A 17,535-nucleotide genomic window follows, 5' to 3' on the forward strand; every position below is an offset into this window, starting at 1 on the left:
CATATAAGTATATAAAAATTTATATTATGCATCTTTTTTTTTTTGACTCTGTGGAAAAGGATAAATGTATTCTCTCTATTGGAACAAAACAGTTATATATGTTATGCGTCGCTGGTTCTTTCTTTTTTCTCTTTTTCTATTTTATTTTATTTTTTTGAAGGATGAAATCAGTAGCTGCACTGATGGTTGCAAATACCAAGACGGAAGAGCTGTATGAGTACTTGAAAAAAGTTGCCCCACCTAACAATCTTGCGGGAGCTGTTCCAGTAACATCGGTGCGGAAATATATCGGTGCACTCGATGATGATCACATGTTTCATGGTGAGGGTGTTCTTATTTCAGAAATGGGCTTCCGTTATGAGGGTGTTTTTCTGCATGGGAGTATGGAGGGACATGGACGTATTACATGGAGCAGTGGTATCACATATGAAGGTGAGTTTAAAAACAATGCCCCAAATGGTAAAGGTATATTTTTATGGGTAAATGGTGATAGATATGTTGGTGAAGTAAGAGATGGTGTACGATATGGTCATGGAGAGCTGTCAACTGCGCATGGAGTTTATACTGGAGAGTGGGTCTGCGGAAAGCGCCATGGAATGGGTCGTCAAACATACGCTGGAAATTCTTATTATGAGGGTGAATGGATAGAAAATAAGCGAAATGGAAAAGGGAAATTGATGTACCCCAATGGAGATTTATATGATGGAATGTGGCATGATGATAAACGAGAAGGTTTTGGGACAATGGGATGGAAGTTTGGTACAGAACACTATGTTGAGGTTTATGAAGGTGAATGGCGTGATGGTATTCCATTTGGTTTTGGACGATCTACTTATGTTCACTATATTAATCCTGAAAGTGCACCAAAAGATGTTGGAAGTCCAGCAGATTTTGCCCCTCCAGTTCACTCTGTTCTTAATGTTTATGTGGGAGAATATTTAAAAGGTAAACGACATGGTTTTGGTGTATTTTACTATGCAGATGGAAGTATTTACGAAGGTGAATGGCGTAATGGTAATAAAGACGGACGTGGGAAGTGTACAGCCAATAATGGTGTCTCACACTATGATAATTTTCATGGAAATGAAGCGGCGGAACAGCTTAAGGTAACTGATACCTCAGGTTCTTTACCCGAAGTTAGGTTGGCAGATATTATTGGAGTTTCAGATAATTCTCTGCAAGAGGCTACTTCTGCCGTACGACTTTTATTATTACGTTTTAATAATACTCTCAAAGATTTGTTTTATACCTATAGTGGAAAGCATGAAGATATTGCGCTTATTACGACACCTTCTGATTGGTGGAAACATCGTCCTCCATCTCATATATTTATTCCACAGTATCTTCGTTTATTGAATGATGCCCATATCATAAATGGGAGGATAGGTATTTCTGATGTGATTAACTGTGTAGCGTTAGCAATTGAAAAAGAAGAAATATCTGGAGAAGAAAAAGAAGGAGAAACAGATAATCCTTGGAGTATGCGAATGCGAACGCTACAAAAGGATATATTGCATCTACAGGGTTATCTAAATTACAGACAATTTGCAGAATCCCTTGTTAGACTTTCTGCTATTGCGTGTATTGGTTATAACATTGCTGAGTTATCAAGACGCTTCTCAGCATTTATAGAGGGTTCACTTGTAAAGGAGAGGTTCGAGGATGAACCTTTGTGTCCCCTTACAAGAGAATGGGAAACTTTTTTGATTCCCCATTTAAAATCTCTGGAAACATTATTTCGACGAGCAGTAGTTAATTCTCAAGTGTTACAAAGTAGCACAAGTGCTTTATTAGGTGTTCAAACCTTTATTGCATTCTTTCGTGGTTTATTTGAGAAATATGATATTGGGTTAACAGAAGCCGTGAATTACCTCTTTCCATTTGATCAATTCAAGACACCGGGTCTTGTACCTTCTGCTGTCTGTCAACCACGTAATGCTTTAGGTCTTTCTTTGTACGAAAAGAGTTGTGGACCCAATGAAGCGTTCGCTGCTGTGTTGGTGGCATCTGAAAAAAAACTGACATTTGTTGAGTTTATTGAGGCTATACTGGGTGTTGCACACCTTATGGGTGCGACAAACAATGAAGAGATGGAGGAGAAGCTGCTTGAGATTTTTCAAGGCGCAGGACTCTGATAGATGTGATGACTGATTAGTTGAAAATGTAAAAGACGTTACAAGAAAAAAAAAAATGAAAACAATACCCTTGGCAAGTCACAAAAAGGAGGGAAAAAAAGAAGAACAACACTCTTGGTTTTGTTTTCATGGTTGTAGATTTGTATATATTGGATTACTCGCATGTGTCAACTATGGATGAGAACTTGGACTGATTCTCTCGTATTTGATGATGTATATTATGTGTAGAGCTTCTTTTGTTTTCATTTCATGATCATTCTTTAACGAAAAAAAAAGAAACAGAATAAAAAAAAGGAAACGATACAAAAATAATCTTTTTGCTCTTCCTTTTCCTTTTATTTCCTTTGTTTCTCTCCTATAATCTATAAATAAGCTATTTTGTGTTAGGCCTATACATAAAAGTATCTAAGTTGTTCTTATTTCATTTCTTTGTTTATCATGGGACTTGACATTCAGTTGTTCCGGGATGAGAAGGGGGCGGATATCATTCGTGAATCACAGCGTCGTCGCTTTGCAGATCCCTGCATAGTTGACACTGTACTCGAGGTAGATAAGAAATGGCGACGCACACAATTTTTGACCGAAACCAGCAACAAACTTATCAATGCCTGCAGTAAAGCTGTTGGTGCGAAGAAAAAGGCAAAGGAGGGAGACGGTGATACGGCTGAAATTCCAAATTCTATTCAGACAGCTTGTACAGATGGAACTCTCACTGTTGATCAGTTAAAAGATCTCTGTGTACTTCAACTAAAGCAACTCTCTAAGGATTTATCTGAACAGGTGACAAGACTCGCAAAGGAGGCAGTCGCCCTTGAAACGGAGCGTGATGCTCTTGTATTGAGCGTTGGAAATATCCTTCATGAGTCTGTTCCAGTAGCGCAGGATGAAGATACAGGTAACACTGTTGTGCGTACTTTTGGTGATGTTACAAAACGAGCAAAACTCAACCATGTTGCTATAATGGAACGTCTTGGTATGATGGATACATCCAAAGCTGTTACCTCCATGGCCGGTGGACGATCCTATGTGCTCAAGGGAGGACTTGTTCAGTTGCAAGTGGCCCTTTTGTCGTATGGATTGAACTTTCTCATTAACAAAGGTTATACCCCATTTTATCCACCCTTCTTTCTAAACAAAGATGCCATGGCAGGGGTAGCGCAGTTGTCGCAGTTTGATGAGGAACTCTACAAGGTGTCAGGTGATGGTGATGAGAAGTATCTTATTGCTACAAGTGAGATGCCTATAGCGGCCTATCACCGCGGTCGTTGGTTTACAGAACTGAAAGAACCGTTGAAATACGCTGGAATGTCAAGTTGTTTCCGCAAAGAAGCCGGTTCTCACGGCCGTGATACCCTTGGCATCTTCCGTGTACATCAGTTTGATAAGATTGAACAGTTTTTCGTCTGTTCACCACGTGAAGAGGAGTCCTGGCGCCACCTGGAAGAGATGATCCGCACCTCTGAGGAGTTCTGCGAGAGCCTCGGACTGCCATATCGCACTGTTAACATCTGCTCCGGTGCTCTCAATGACGCCGCGGCGAAGAAGTACGATCTCGAGGCGTGGTTCCCAGCCTCAGGGACATTCCGTGAGTTGGTGTCGTGTTCAAACTGCACGGACTTTCAGGCTCGCGGGGTAAACTGCCGCTATGGGCCTAATCTACGCGGTGTGGCGGCAAATAATGTGAAGGAGTACTGCCATATGCTCAATGGAACGTTGTGTGCTATTACCCGCACAATGTGCTGTATCTGCGAAAACTACCAGACCGAGGAGGGTGTTATTATCCCGGATGTACTTCGTCCATACATGATGGGAACTGAGATGCTTAAGTTTGTGGAAAACGCTGAGCTAACGGAAACTGCGTAGAAAAAGGATAAACAAGGGAAAGAAAAAAAAAAACCCATGGGTTCTTCGCAAAAAAAAAAAAAAAGGCAAAGTAAAACGAAAACGAAAAACAAACGGTGAATATGCTGTAAGAAAAAAAAAAAAACAGAGAGAGAGAGAGGGAGAGGAAGAGACTGAGAGGAAGAGGAGGAGGAGGAGGAGTCGGGAAGGGAGTTAAAAGAACGAGACGGTGGGGGTCTTTGATTAGCGAAATCATTTCCTTGTTTTCTTACATCTTGAACATAAGCAAAAAAGAAGAGGTAATGTACCTGATACAAGAACGAAATTCATTCTAATCTCTCCTCTTTTTTTGACATGCAGGAGTAAACTATATATTGGAAATTCTCCCCCCTTGAATACCACTTCCTTTTTTTTTTCTTTTTTTTTAATTTTTTGCTCTGTTTGGGAAAGACCTTTCCTTTTCCTTGAAATTCATTGAATGCGGATTCTGTAGGAAGTCTCAATATCCCACTCCCACACCCTACCTCCAAAAACAAACAAAAAAGGAGAGAAGAAAGGAGACGGAATGAAGCAGGATCGTGATAATAGTTTGGCAGGAACACCAAGCGGAAGATATGAAGAATCGCCGCATGGAAAACTAGAGTCAGATGCCAAAGCCTTTAAAAAGGCTGCAGTTGAGCGTTATGTTAGTGGACTTGTATACATAGAGGGACAGATGATAACACAACCGGAACATTTATCAGATTCAATTGTGCGTTCACTAAGGGATCGTTTTCGACGAATTGTTAAAATAGGTCAAGGAAGCTTCGGAGAGGTTTATATTGTGTACGATACTGAGACGAAAATGCACCTTACCATGAAACGCATGGAACTCCTTCACGGTGCTGGAAGGCGTGTTATAGGATTATGTAACACAACTTCTCGTGAGTTGAACCTATTGCGTATGTTAAAACATGAAAATATAGTTGAATTATTTGATTATCATGTTGTACCAGATGGAACATTAGTTATGTTGATGCCTGTTGTAGCTTATGATCTTGTTTCACTAATTCGCTTATGGCGAAATGGTGGTCCTCGTGGGGAACCCAGTGCAGGTCGTATGCCACTTCCAACTATTAAATGTATTTTTCGCCAACTTCTTACGGGACTGGCTTACTTACATAGGGAGCGAGTAATGCATCGAGACCTAAAACCAAGTAATGTGATGATTGATGAGAAAGGCGTAGTGAAAATTATTGATTTTGGATGGGCCCGCTTTTGCCCTCCAAAGTGGCGTGGTCCAATGACAGGACCACCGTGTCCTGTATGTTATAGACCACCGGAAGTTCTTCTTGGCGGACGACATGCTGTAAGTTACGATGCCACAATAGATATTTGGTGCTGTGGGTGTATTTTATTTGAAATGTTATCTGGTGGAAAAATGTTTATCAACGCACGCGGTGAAGCGGAGGCTGTGGCAGCCATTATTGATTGGCTTGGGTCTCCGTCCTCTAAGAGTACACTTTATTATGGCAATCCTGATAAATCTCTCATAAGCTTTAAACAACATCGTCCCAAGCGTCTGGAACATCGTTGTGAATTGATGCATATTGATAAAGATAGCGTAAATATGTTGAATGAAATGCTACAATTAGAACCAAAAGGAAGAAAGTCAGCTGAAGCATTGTTGAATCATTCTTGGTTTTCTTCTGCCCCAGAGGCGTGTAAACCAGAAGAGATATCGCTCCCTAAGTACAATATGTATAGGTGGTTGGAATCTAGACGTTCTCTTTAAGTCTGCAGCAAAGAATGAGAAAATGAAAGAATCACCATGAAAAAGAAAAGAAAAAAAAATTGAACAATACCCAAGGACAAAAAAAAAATGTCATAAGTTCTTGTTTTTTATTAACTTTAATGACCAAAATAACCTTATATTTTCCTTACTTTAACTTTCATTTTTTTTTTCTTCCTCTTTCTTTTTGGTGTTTCCTCCTTCTTAAGCTATTTTCAAGGTTACTTAAAGAAGGAGGGGGAGAAGAGTGCACTTTTCTTGTACTTTGTCTTAACCTTCTCTTCATTCTTTTTTTTTTAGATCGTCAATTCTTATTTATATATTTATATTTGCTATTACTTTGTCATTCAACACACCCTAAAGCCGTTGGGTCTTTTTTTTTATAGGTGTATCTTCATGAATGTGTCTGATTCAGATGCTGATAGTTGGCGCGAGCATTACTTAGACCTCTTTGCCGATGAGGAAACGCGAAATAAAAAGGGGAAACAATCTTGCTTTGTAAGATGTGGAGAGATTTTTGAGAAGCTGCAAGATGAACCATCAATGAATGAAATCATCAATGAAATTCATGTCTACACTGAACCATTAGCTTCATGGGGTCCCCTTACTTTTCTAGTAGGTGATCACTACTTTGTTGCCTTGGAGACACAAAACTGGTGGTGGTCCATTGAATTACGAGATGATATGATTGTGATTCAACGTGGAAAAGACTTCACAAATGTACAAAGTAAATGTCAAGGGTGTTACCGTCGCTACCGATTGCTGCACAATGGACCTTCTCTTGTTTGCAATTCCTTGTCTGGGCGACGACATGTTGGAGATGTTGTTTGGGCAATATACAACAAGAGATTCTTTTCCAGTGATGTTCTTTCCCTTGATTCACCTTCACACTCTCTTGCTGATTTTATTTGGTCCTTTTGTCTCTCTCATTAGTTAGAGAAGACTTGCTAAATGCGTGGTTTTCTAGGTGTTGGGTATTTTCCTTTTTTTTGTTTAATCAAGGAACCCCCGATTTTAATGCCAGAAGAGGAAGAAGGAAAAAAAAAATTAATGTGTCCTCTCCTTTTTCTTTTTTTTTCTTGTGGGTTAGGAATTCTTTTTTGTTTTTTGAGACTACCCTACAAAAAACTCAATTGTTTTTTTTTTTTTCGTTTTTACATGCTTTTTTTTATTTTTGCTTTTACTACTGTTATTTTGGGTGATATTGCTATTTTTGGTTACTAATTCTTCTTGCCTGTTGTGTCTTTAATTTTTTATTTCACTTCACGTAATAATAGTGAAGAGAAGAATTGAATTACTGTTTTAATAAACTGTATTTAAGTACATACATCCATACATAGACGATGACATCTCTTATTAAGCGAGTGGCAACCATCATGAATGAGATTGCACCACTGACTCTCGCTGATCACTCGTGGGACAATGTTGGGATTCTAGTGGAGTCTCCTCAAAGCAATAATTCAGGTGTTGTGGTTTTAACAGTTGATCTTACACCTGAAGTAATGGAAGAGTGCCTGAATCATAACGTTGAGGTGGTAGTAGCATATCATCCACCAATTTTTTCGTCATTTAAACGTCTCAGGTTAAGCGATCCAAAACAGAAGATAATATTACAGACAATTCGTCATGGAGCCTCTATTTACTCTCCTCATACCTCCCTGGATGTAGCTGCAAATGGTATCAATGATTGGCTTGCCTCTATCTTGGATACTAAAGGTATTGTCTACCCTATTCAACCTTCCGAAGGAGAAAGTAATAATGCTAATACATCTGTAGGGAACGGTCGTATTGTTAAACTTTCTCAACCTAAAGAAATGAAGGATTTAGTTAACAATATTAAGACTGGTTTGGGTATACCTACCGCTCGTGTATCACTACCAGATAAGTGGAATGAGAGGACACCCATTCGCTCTGTGGCTATTTGTGCAGGTAGTGGTACTGGTGTATTTCGTTTGCTAAAAGAAAAGGTGGACGTCCTTTTTTCTGGAGAGATGGGTCATCACGATGTACTCGCTGCAAATGCTGATGGGAAAGCCGTTATTTTGTGCGAGCATACCAACACTGAGCGAGGTTATCTGAGAGAAAAACTACTCCCAATGCTTCAGGAAAAACTTGGTAATGATATTCGTGTCATTGTATCAGCAGTGGACAAGGATCCTCTAGTCATCTGGTGAAAGGTGTAAAAACGAAGAAGAAAAAAGAAAGGAATACTACATTAACGACGAAATTGTGAAGGGACAAAGGGAGAAAAAAAGGTGAAAAGTGTGATACCTAGGATGACATGTATAATAAAATGTATTGTATTTGAATATATATTTTTCTGTAATGAAAAAAAAGAAAAATGCATTATTTCATTTTTTTTGTTTTTGTTTTTGTTGTTCTGCATACATAGGCTTTTTTTTTATTAGAGAATATATTAGATTTACTTGTTAATCAAAGAAGAGAAGACATTCAGGGTATTCTTTTGTTGCAGTTTAGGAGATAGAAAAAAACAAAAAAAAAAGCATAGTAAAAATAAAGAAAATTTAAGAATGAACGTGGCCCTACTAAAGGATATTGAAGAGACACGCCGATTTATAGATGAGTGTTATTTCCAGGATCTTGGACGACTGGAAGCGGCACGTAACATGTTTGAAAAGCACTTCATTCGTCTAGAGAACCTTATAAGTGACAGTGCAAATCCCTACCATGATGAAGGTGGGGAAATTCGCATGGATACACTCTTGACTACACCATGCCGACAGACGTACAATAATGACGACAAAATATTGGCTACCCCTTCCATGGCATCACCACCAGTAAGCCGTGCAACACTCAATTATGATCGTTTTCTTGACGAGGTAACAGGTGGTGCATTGGCGTCTACTTGGCCAAACCGCCTAAGCCATGAGAGCGATGCGGATATTCGCAAGCGACCGACGCTGGAGTCTATTCCTGAGGAAAAACGTAATCGTTCACCCCCCAAGGATCACAGCGCCCCTTGTCAAGTCCTTGTAGTATTCAAGCGTAAACGCATTTTGCAATTTGAGTCGCCCACGTATGTTTCCCCCGGCGAGTACGTTGTTGTGGGTGGAGATCGCGGGGAGGACATTGGCCTCGTCACGCACTCCTGGACCCTCGGCGAACACAACCACGACGGGGAGAAGAAGTGGGCGGAGGGTGTCGGGCGGGTCCTGCGGGTCGCCACGGCGCTGGAGGTCTCGCAGCTGCAGGGCGTCCAGACGGAGTTGGAGGAGCGGGCCGTTGAGGTGGCGCAGAAGAAGGTGGAGGAACACGGTCTTCCCATGTCGATTGTAGACGCGGAGTATCAGTTTGATCGCAAGAAACTCACCTTTTACTACCGCTCGCAGCAGCGACTTGACTTCAGGACACTCGTGCGGGATCTCTATAAGACATTTCGAGCCCGTATTTGGATGGAGCCGGAGGTGCCATCGTAGGAAGAGGGATACTTCTTTATTTAGGTTTCTCTCTCTTTTTTTTTTGTGTGTGTGTGTGAAAAGGAGAGAGAAAGGAAGAAAAAAAGAAAGGCAACATGATGCCCTACCTACAATGCTAACGTTCTCATTTCCTCTCTCTCTTTGAGGTGTGGCTTATGAAGGTCTGAGTAGTACACGCTTGTTTCGGAGAACGTGGATAAAAAAAAAATGTATTTATTTTTATTCTTATTTTTATTTTAAATTGTCCTTATATATATATATATATATATATATATATATTTATATTTATATTTATTTATATATTTATGCATGTATATATATTTTACCATTCTCTCCTACCAAATCTTCAAACACAATAATTGTAACAATAAATAAAGGTACAAAGGTATAAACCCACATATATACACACACACACATAAACATAAATAAACCCATAAATATTGATATTCATATACTTTTTTACCCAAGGACAATAAGGACACATTTATTATTAATATTATTAATATTGGGTATAAAGTATAAGTGATCTTCTGAAAGGGAGAGACACTGTAGATAGTTGTTGATAAGGGAAAGGCAAGGAAAAACGGTATAGTGTGCAATGAGTTTTTATCAAAAGGAGGGTAAGAGGATTACTATGTCCCCTGTACCACCTAACAACAGAAGCTCGCTTCACGACGATCCTGTGGAACCTATAGATGACACCGAAGAACTTGTACAAATACGCTCGAATCGGAGTGATAAAGGAAGTCTAGGACTACTAACGCCAACGCGTAAAGTTGTTAATGGTCGTGATGAAACATCAGATGCTTATTTTGAGCATATTTTTCAGGAAGAACGTGAGCTTCGGGAAAGGGAACTTGCGTTGGCTCAAGAGAAGGAAAACCTGGCACGCAATCTTAAAAAACGACTTTCACTCCTTTTATCTGATCGGGAGGAAGAAATAATAACTGCAAGCAGTTCTTCTTCTTCTTCTAGAAAAACTTCACGACAAACCGATACGAGTAGACTACTACAACATGAGAACGTCAGCTATAGACCCCCAGATGTAAGTGATGGTATAAATCGTATAAGTGCATACGTTAGTGGTAATGGTGTTAGTGTTAGTGTTAGTGGAAATGGTAATGATAGTGGTGCTGTTTATACCCGTGCTGGTCATGGAATGTCTCTTCGTGGTGTTTCCCCAAATGTCTCTTCTCAACGCCTGCCGCCGCCTCCTCCTGTTATGCGTTTTCAGCCGCTGCAGTCTCCTTTTCCACCCGGTGGGTTAACTCCACTGGTACAGCAGCGACAACCACTTTCTTTGCAACAACAAGTAACGCGTGCTAATGCGGGAGTACAGACAGATCCTGCTACGGAGGAAGCCACAGGTGGTAGGCCTCTCACTATTGAACGTGATGAAACGTACAGCAAAAAGATTACTACATTAAGGCGTGTGGCTTCATCCACATCAAGTCTGGGTCTTCCATGCGATAGTGAGACATCTTCAGTAGCACCACCACGACCAGCAGCAACAACAACAACAACAAAAAAAAAAGTAGAAACTCTCTCTTGTAATGATCATGACAATATAAAGCGTAGTAATGCACCTAAATTAAAAGATGAAACGAAGGTGTTAAATGAAACGATAGGGAACGTGTTAATAGTAGATTTATCCAATCAAAAGAGTGTGGGAACTGACGAACTAGGAACAAAAAGTCCTTTTCAACAAAGTGAAAGGAGAGGAAGTGTCGAGACAACAACGTTGTATAATGATGAGATGCGAAACCTCCGACCTCTAGTAAATGAAAAAGAGGTTGAAGAGAATCAGACGAGTCATATCATTTTGTCACCGATGCCGCATGTCAAGAAAGATGCAAAAGGAGTTATTGTCTTATCATCCACTCCAATACGTACACATATGATGTCGTTGCCACCACATTCAGGAAGCCATGGAGTAACTGCGAATATGAATACAACTGTTCCTGTCTCGGTAATAAATGAAAAACAGAAAAACGATGACGCTAACAATAGTAACCATAACAAAGGAAGTAGTATCACTAGCTACAAGGACATCAGTGGTAATCAATATTCATCACCTCAGTATGGTGTAGAACCTGCATCTTTTGAGCCATTATTCGCTACTCCACGAACAGCAGCATGGTATATTCCCACATCTAGAGTTCTAGAACACTCAGAGTTCAAGAATCTCCTGTGCGGTAACTGGATGCCGCCGGAGCCTGTAAATGTAGAAGTCCCTCCAGTGGAACAAACGGTAAATGTACCCATTGTTTCACTCCATGAAACTAAGGAAGCCTCTACGCCCCCAATCTCCCCTGCTGAAACAAAGCGAGATTACACGCCAGATGCGACGGATTATATTGTGGAGTTTCCTCATCCACCGGACTTTCCAGTACCCGATATGCCACCGCCAGAGAAGCAGCGTAAGACAAAGTCTCGCTGTGGATGCTGTTGCTCATTTTCTTCTTCCTTTCATTTTTCTCGTCACTTTCCATTCGTAAACTGTGGAAAGAAGAAAGAAAAAGAAGAAGGAAGAAAAAGTGTAGCACTTTGCTTCTCGACTTCTTCTAACTCGAGGGTAAAACGAAAAAAAAAAAGAGAGGGATAATATTTGTTTTGATGAAAGTACTTAATAGTACTAACGGGTTTATGTGTGTATATTCATCTGTATATTTGTATATATATCCATATTTGTTTGTGTATTTGTTTTTATAATATTGTATAATACAACTTTAGAAATACTGTAGAAGTCAAAGGAAAAAGAAAAAGAGGGTGTATTTGAAAGCGTAAATATTGACAACTAAATGTGGTTTACAGATTGAAAGAGAAAAAGAAATAAATTTTTTTTCCTCTTTCTACTCTGTCCCTCTCTTTACCTGTACGATCAAATTTTTATATTCAAGGAGATGTCTACTTCCTTCCTCTCCCTTCCCTTCCCTTCCCTTTTTCTTTTCTTTCCCTCTTTCTTTATCTATCTCCTTGATCACCTTTTTTTTGTTTCTCTTTTTTTTTGTTTTTTATTGTGATTGTTTCCACAAGGCTTTTGGCTCGAGCTGATTGAAATAGGGATGGTGTCAGACGAAGAAACAGAAAATAATGAACAAGTACAAATAATTTTACGCGATATGGGTGATAGCCCTCATGTTCTTTATCACACAGAAGAACCTTTGCGTCTTTACAGAGATGGTAAGCAAAAAAAAGTACATCTATATGCGACAGCTTATCATGTTTATCTTATTAAAGCCAAAAAAATGTCTTTTTACGCCAGATGGGCTAATAAATTGCTGACTGTAAGTACTGTTCAAAATACTCTCTTTATTGGAAAGTCTGATTCTACACAAAAACGAGAGAAGGAAGTTTCTACACAGGCTATTTTGACTGCAGAAAAAGATGAAGGTAATGAATTTAACTCGGTAAAACTTGAGGGTTTCTCGGCGAAAGAAGTAAGAGATGTTGAGGGGTGGTTAATGGAACTTGCTACCAGGGCAAGGTTTCGGGCAGAGACTCTCGAAAAAGAGGAGGAGAATCCTTCAGAACATCAAGAATCGCTGACAAAAGAGAAATATGATGAGTGGGGTGAAGCTGATAGTGAGGGTAGTGAAGATGATGGTGGTTCTTCGTGGGAAGAACAACAACAACAACAACAACAACCTTCGTTGCAAGATCAACAACAGAGACGATCAAGGGATGTAGAGTTGAATAGTCTATTTGAAAAGGCTCCTTCACGATATCTCGCTGTGACATCATTAGTAGACGGAGAGTTTACAGATTATAGTACATTAAAAAATGCGTATCTACGTAATGAGGAAGATGTTTTACTAGAAGATCTTGCAGCATTTATAAAGGAAAATGAAGGACAAGTAGAAAAACTATGCGAACGGCATTACCCTGCTTTTCTTCATGCAGCACGACAATGTATATCTATTTCAGAGCAAGATGCTGAGTTAGTTGGTCAAGAGCTTGGAGGTGCTACTGCACTTGCTCGTTCTTCTGTAATGGAGATGAAAAGAGCGGCGGCAGATCTTAATTTATCAAGATGTGTAAGAGAAAATGTAGCACAAGTTTGTACATTAGTGCAAGCATCATTAGAAATAGCTGAACACCTTGAAATGGTAGAGGTACGTGTACGTAAACGTCAACTTCTTGGAGCTGTTGTATCATTAAAACAATTACTTCGAGTAGCGACTCCAATGGCTGAGTACGCTCTTGGAGAGTATGTGGTTCATCATCGAGTACCACAAATGGCAGAAGATATCTTAACTGCTGCGGTACAACAATTAAATGCATGGTTAAAACTCTTACGAGAACTTTCTCATCCTGTTGGTATAGCCGCACTTACATGGGAAGGGGCTGTAAGACCTGGTTGTGTTGAAAAGAAACTGGAAGTAACACAAGAAGGAGATTGGTGGATTGAGTCAAAGTGCTCAAGAGCATTTATAAAACGTGCACCTTTCGCAGAATCTGCTGGTGTAGAAGATATTTTATATGGAGCTTCATTACAGGAAGTATTTGAGGAACTTCGCCGTGGTACTTATTATTGTAACTACTACGCTGAAAGCCGTGGTCAACAGGCCAAATTAGATCTTTATGAACCTTTTTTTCCAGGAGAAGGTTTATCTGGAGAAGAACTTGTTGCAGAGTTACAACGTTATTGTGAAACTGCACTAGGATTTTTACTCATTGAAGATATTGTACATCATGCTACAAAACCGCATGTACAATCATCATCAGAAATTCTTTCTATGTGGGATCGTCTATCACAGTCTATGGCTGAACGGGCTCGACGTGTATCAAGTTTACTTGCTAGTGATACTAATTATACAGAACGTATGATAGATGTATTTCGTTTATTGCGTCAATTTCTAAATATTGCAGTAGATATTGTTAACTCTGTTAGACTTAGTCCACTTACTCTTTCACTTGTAGTGGAGGCTATGAGTGATAGTATTATTAGCTCATGGTTACAGGATGCATGTATGGAAGCCACACAAGCAGTCCTCAATGATACTCTTCTTCCTCTTACTGCTTCAAATGTTGAAGAGTATAATGCCTATGTTACAAGATTTTTTTTAGATCGTTGTAAACATATTGAACTTCCTCTTTCACCAAATGGTTTTACTTCAGGAAAAGTATCATTACCTTATGCATTGATGGTTCCATCAATTGGTGATGTTGCATTAAGGTTTCTTTCACGCTGTCATTCTATTGTCGTAACAGATCAAGGAGCCGTAGTACGACAGTCAGAACTTAATAATGTAGATGAAATGTTCCTTAAGTATCTTTCGGTACTTTTTCGTACAGTAGCAGAGTTATTGCAGGGTCATTTAGTGACAATTCCAGAAAGGGGCGTCTTACAGTTTGCTGTCTTTGTGACATCTTGTGCGACGATGAGTGTAATTCTTTCTTGTGTAGAACAGCAATTCTGTTTAGAGTGGCCAAGTGATTACGGTGGAAGACAAAGGGAAAAACTTGGTGAACCACGTCTCTTAGCTACTTCCGCCGCACTTTTTGAGAAAGCAGTAGAGAAGGGTATTGACAAACTTCTTAATGCCTTTATTATGGAGACGGATGATCGATTAAAACCGACGGCGGATATTGAGTATTGGAAGCGATTAATTGAGGTACGCCGGGGCACAGTGCAGGCCAATCCTCGCGGTAGCGGTGACGATGATGATGACGTGGCGCGTGGATTTGTGGAGACCATGGAGTATATTATTGGAATGATCCCACAGCTCTCTGCGGTGTTGCAGGCCTCTGTGATGCGAAGTGTGCTGGGGACGGTGGTGGCCCACGTGTGTGTGTCGGTGCCGTTGAATTTGGAGCGGGCGCTCGCCGGCGCTCTCGACTCCGGCGGCGGCGCATCGCGGGACTTTGCGACGCTGCGGTCGTGCGTGGCGGAGTTTGCGGCGCTGGCGGGGGCGCAGGTGCCGGTGTGGCAGCGGCGGATGGCGGCGGCCGTCGGTGGGGGCCTCCCGCTGGCCGCCCGCTTCCCCCTCAACCCCGCCGCCGCCGCGGAGGAACTTCTCGCGTGGGTCGCCCGCCGGGAGGAGGCCGCCGCCCGCTCCGCCCCCGCCGCTGGACTGGAGGCCGCCGGGAAGTTTGTGGCGCGTGGGGTCGGGAAGGGCCTGCAGGTCGTGGGGCAGACCGTCATGGGTGGGGCGAACGCCATCACAGGCAGACGCAACTCGTGAAGGATGGACACACAAGGGAGTCTTTCGTTTTTTCTATGTTAATGTTTGCTTGTGCATTTCATCTTCTTTTTGTTTTCATTGATGGAGTGTGGGGTGAGCTGTCTTTTTCTTTTTTGGGTCTCCTGTACAATGTATTGCTCTTTTATGAGTATGTCTCTTTTTTTTTTTCTCATTCGCTCACTTTTTCGCTTTCCTTTTCTCTTTCTCTGCGCCTCTATGTGCCACAATGTTTCAGTTCAACTGCATTCTCTCAGATATTCTTCTCGCTGAAAAAACATATCGTCACCACCTTCTTTTGGCGAAGACACTAAAGGGAAAGAATATTACTACAGGAGAGAAAAAAAAAGGACAAAGGGAAACATTAAGATACATTACAACCGTTGCATTAGGGGAACGTGAAATGAGTGTAGCTGAACGCTTACGTTCATTTCGGTACGTTACTAGTACACGTGAGGTTCCCTGGACACATCTGCGTAGCATTGATGTACCATCAAACCGCGTAAACGAACCAGATTTGCACTTGATGAAGAATATGATTTCTCTTGTTTCAGATTGTAACCTTGCCAGCGCTACTGCCCCTGCCACTAGTTCTGCAGATTTATACCAACTTTTATGTGTATTGCAGCTTGCCCTTCAATTTACTTTATGGTCACAGTCTGTACTTAAAGAACAGTTAGTAGAAAAACAAAATAATGTTACGGTAAAACAGGTTAATTCGAAACTTTTGGATAACTTGGAGGCGAAGTTAGACGCATCCCGTCGTGAAGCACTCAAATTTCGGGAGGAACGTGATACTTTTGAGTTAAAGTGTCAAAGTCTTGAACAACGCCTAATACAGTGTGAAACGACGATTCGGTGTCTTGAAAAAAATCTAGTGATTGAGCGAAACCGACTACAGGAATATGTAAAACTTCTTTCCACACAGGAGATGAAACACCAAGAACAACAACAACAAAAACAGCATGATAATATGGAGAAACTGACTCCTCCCTCATTACAGGTTCTATCTCACAGTCCAGGGGTGTGTCTTCAACATAAGGAATGTGTTGGTCGTCCACGTTCCTTACATACAAAGCACCACAAAAGACACTCACGTCAACGTAGTTCGTGGAATAGTGACACTTCTGACGCTACGTCGTTTTCTTCACATATCGCTAAGGTACCCCGACAAGGCAAGAATCACCGCCGCGAAGATTGGTCGATACTGTTGAGACAACTGCGACAAGAAGAGAAAGAATCAGAACAAGTACAACAGCAGGAAGAGCAACCACCACTTGTACTACTACCACTATCACAACAACAACAACAACAACAACAACAACAACAGCAGCAGCAGCCATCATTACCCTATGGTGAAGATTCTATAGCAGTGATAGGAGAAAAAAAGGTTGATCATGTTATGAATGCATTTCGAAGAGAGATGGAGGAGGTACAGTCACGTATGACAGCATCTTGTGATGCGATGCGTGAATCCCTTGAAAATGCTGTTGCAAACAATCTACAACGAACTGAGGTTATGATTCGACGTGTAGAGGAATCTGTTGAAAACTTTAAATCATCTCTGGTAAAGGAACAGGAAGGAGAATTGCAGACTGTTAAAAATTTTCTTTTGCAGTGGCAAAATGATGCTCGGACAGCCTTAGAAGCGTCTGTAGCAACAATGATAGATAAGATAAAGGCGGAATATGCGCAACAACAAAAAAAACTAGAACAAGAAAAACAAAATTCATACCAACAACAGTCGCTTATACCACATCTCTCTACAACTCCACCCCTTCCTACCATTTCACAAGATGCCCTAAAAGAAGCAACATGTCAACACTGCCGTCAGCGTTTTCCTGTAAAACAGCTAAACGCCCATGAGGAGGGGTGTGAACTACGTTTTGTGAAGTGTACGCAATGCGGAAGTTCTGTTGTTGCACGTCTCCTCTCGAAGCACAAGTGCGCAGTTGTTTCATCTAGCGAACCTGGGTCTCCTGAAAGTACAGGACTCTTACGAGCCTCTTCGCTAATGCTACAGGAAACGCAAAAACAATTACAATTATTGCTGGAAGAGGGGAGTGAAGAGGTCTCATCAGAGGGAACTCCAGTTTAGTTCCAAAGCCTCACCGTGCGCTTAAGAAATAAGGGGGAAAAAGAGTACTTGGCAGAAATTTATCGCT

The 17,535-nt window shown here is 40.9% G+C and overlaps 9 protein-coding genes across 9 annotated transcripts; all 9 read left to right on the plus strand.

The window, feature by feature from the left end:
- Positions 1-182: 182 nt before the first annotated feature.
- On the plus strand, positions 183-2,135 carry LSM04_009621 (MORN motif; the record flags this gene model as incomplete). The annotated part of the gene is made up of 1 exon (XM_067334290.1): positions 183-2,135. One exon carries the CDS (start codon positions 183-185, stop codon positions 2,133-2,135), a length of 1,953 nt encoding a protein of 650 aa, XP_067193446.1.
- Positions 2,136-2,573: 438 nt separating this feature from the next.
- LSM04_006388 (Serine-tRNA synthetase) lies at positions 2,574-3,998 on the plus strand (the record flags this gene model as incomplete). Its single annotated transcript, XM_067334292.1, has 1 exon — positions 2,574-3,998. The coding sequence occupies one exon, from the start codon at positions 2,574-2,576 to the stop codon at positions 3,996-3,998; it is 1,425 nt and encodes a 474-aa protein (XP_067193381.1).
- A 544-nt stretch (positions 3,999-4,542) lies between these two features.
- Positions 4,543-5,751, plus strand: LSM04_000944 (Protein kinase domain; the record flags this gene model as incomplete). The annotated part of the gene is made up of 1 exon (XM_067334293.1): positions 4,543-5,751. The coding sequence occupies one exon, from the start codon at positions 4,543-4,545 to the stop codon at positions 5,749-5,751; it is 1,209 nt and encodes a 402-aa protein (XP_067193265.1).
- A 393-nt stretch (positions 5,752-6,144) lies between these two features.
- Positions 6,145-6,681, plus strand: LSM04_005821 (uncharacterized protein; the record flags this gene model as incomplete). Its single annotated transcript, XM_067334294.1, has 1 exon — positions 6,145-6,681. The coding sequence occupies one exon, from the start codon at positions 6,145-6,147 to the stop codon at positions 6,679-6,681; it is 537 nt and encodes a 178-aa protein (XP_067193361.1).
- A 410-nt stretch (positions 6,682-7,091) lies between these two features.
- On the plus strand, positions 7,092-7,922 carry LSM04_009589 (GTP cyclohydrolase 1 type 2/Nif3; the record flags this gene model as incomplete). Its single annotated transcript, XM_067334295.1, has 1 exon — positions 7,092-7,922. One exon carries the CDS (start codon positions 7,092-7,094, stop codon positions 7,920-7,922), a length of 831 nt encoding a protein of 276 aa, XP_067193444.1.
- A 357-nt stretch (positions 7,923-8,279) lies between these two features.
- LSM04_002623 (PSP1) lies at positions 8,280-9,185 on the plus strand (the record flags this gene model as incomplete). The annotated part of the gene is made up of 1 exon (XM_067334296.1): positions 8,280-9,185. The coding sequence occupies one exon, from the start codon at positions 8,280-8,282 to the stop codon at positions 9,183-9,185; it is 906 nt and encodes a 301-aa protein (XP_067193303.1).
- Positions 9,186-9,819: 634 nt separating this feature from the next.
- LSM04_001119 (uncharacterized protein) lies at positions 9,820-12,004 on the plus strand (the record flags this gene model as incomplete). Its single annotated transcript, XM_067334297.1, has 2 exons — positions 9,820-11,623; positions 12,000-12,004. The coding sequence occupies 2 exons, from the start codon at positions 9,820-9,822 to the stop codon at positions 12,002-12,004; spliced, it is 1,809 nt and encodes a 602-aa protein (XP_067193272.1).
- Positions 12,005-12,250: 246 nt separating this feature from the next.
- LSM04_002339 (uncharacterized protein) lies at positions 12,251-15,373 on the plus strand (the record flags this gene model as incomplete). The annotated part of the gene is made up of 1 exon (XM_067334298.1): positions 12,251-15,373. One exon carries the CDS (start codon positions 12,251-12,253, stop codon positions 15,371-15,373), a length of 3,123 nt encoding a protein of 1,040 aa, XP_067193297.1.
- A 226-nt stretch (positions 15,374-15,599) lies between these two features.
- LSM04_004184 (Zinc finger protein DZIP1) lies at positions 15,600-17,468 on the plus strand (the record flags this gene model as incomplete). The annotated part of the gene is made up of 1 exon (XM_067334299.1): positions 15,600-17,468. The coding sequence occupies one exon, from the start codon at positions 15,600-15,602 to the stop codon at positions 17,466-17,468; it is 1,869 nt and encodes a 622-aa protein (XP_067193330.1).
- Between the last annotated feature and the right edge of the window lie 67 nt (positions 17,469-17,535).

The sequence above is a fragment of the Trypanosoma melophagium genome (genome assembly GCF_022059095.1).
Source record: "Trypanosoma melophagium isolate St. Kilda chromosome Unknown ctg17segment0, whole genome shotgun sequence".
NCBI classification, from domain to species: Eukaryota; Euglenozoa; class Kinetoplastea; order Trypanosomatida; family Trypanosomatidae; genus Trypanosoma; species Trypanosoma melophagium.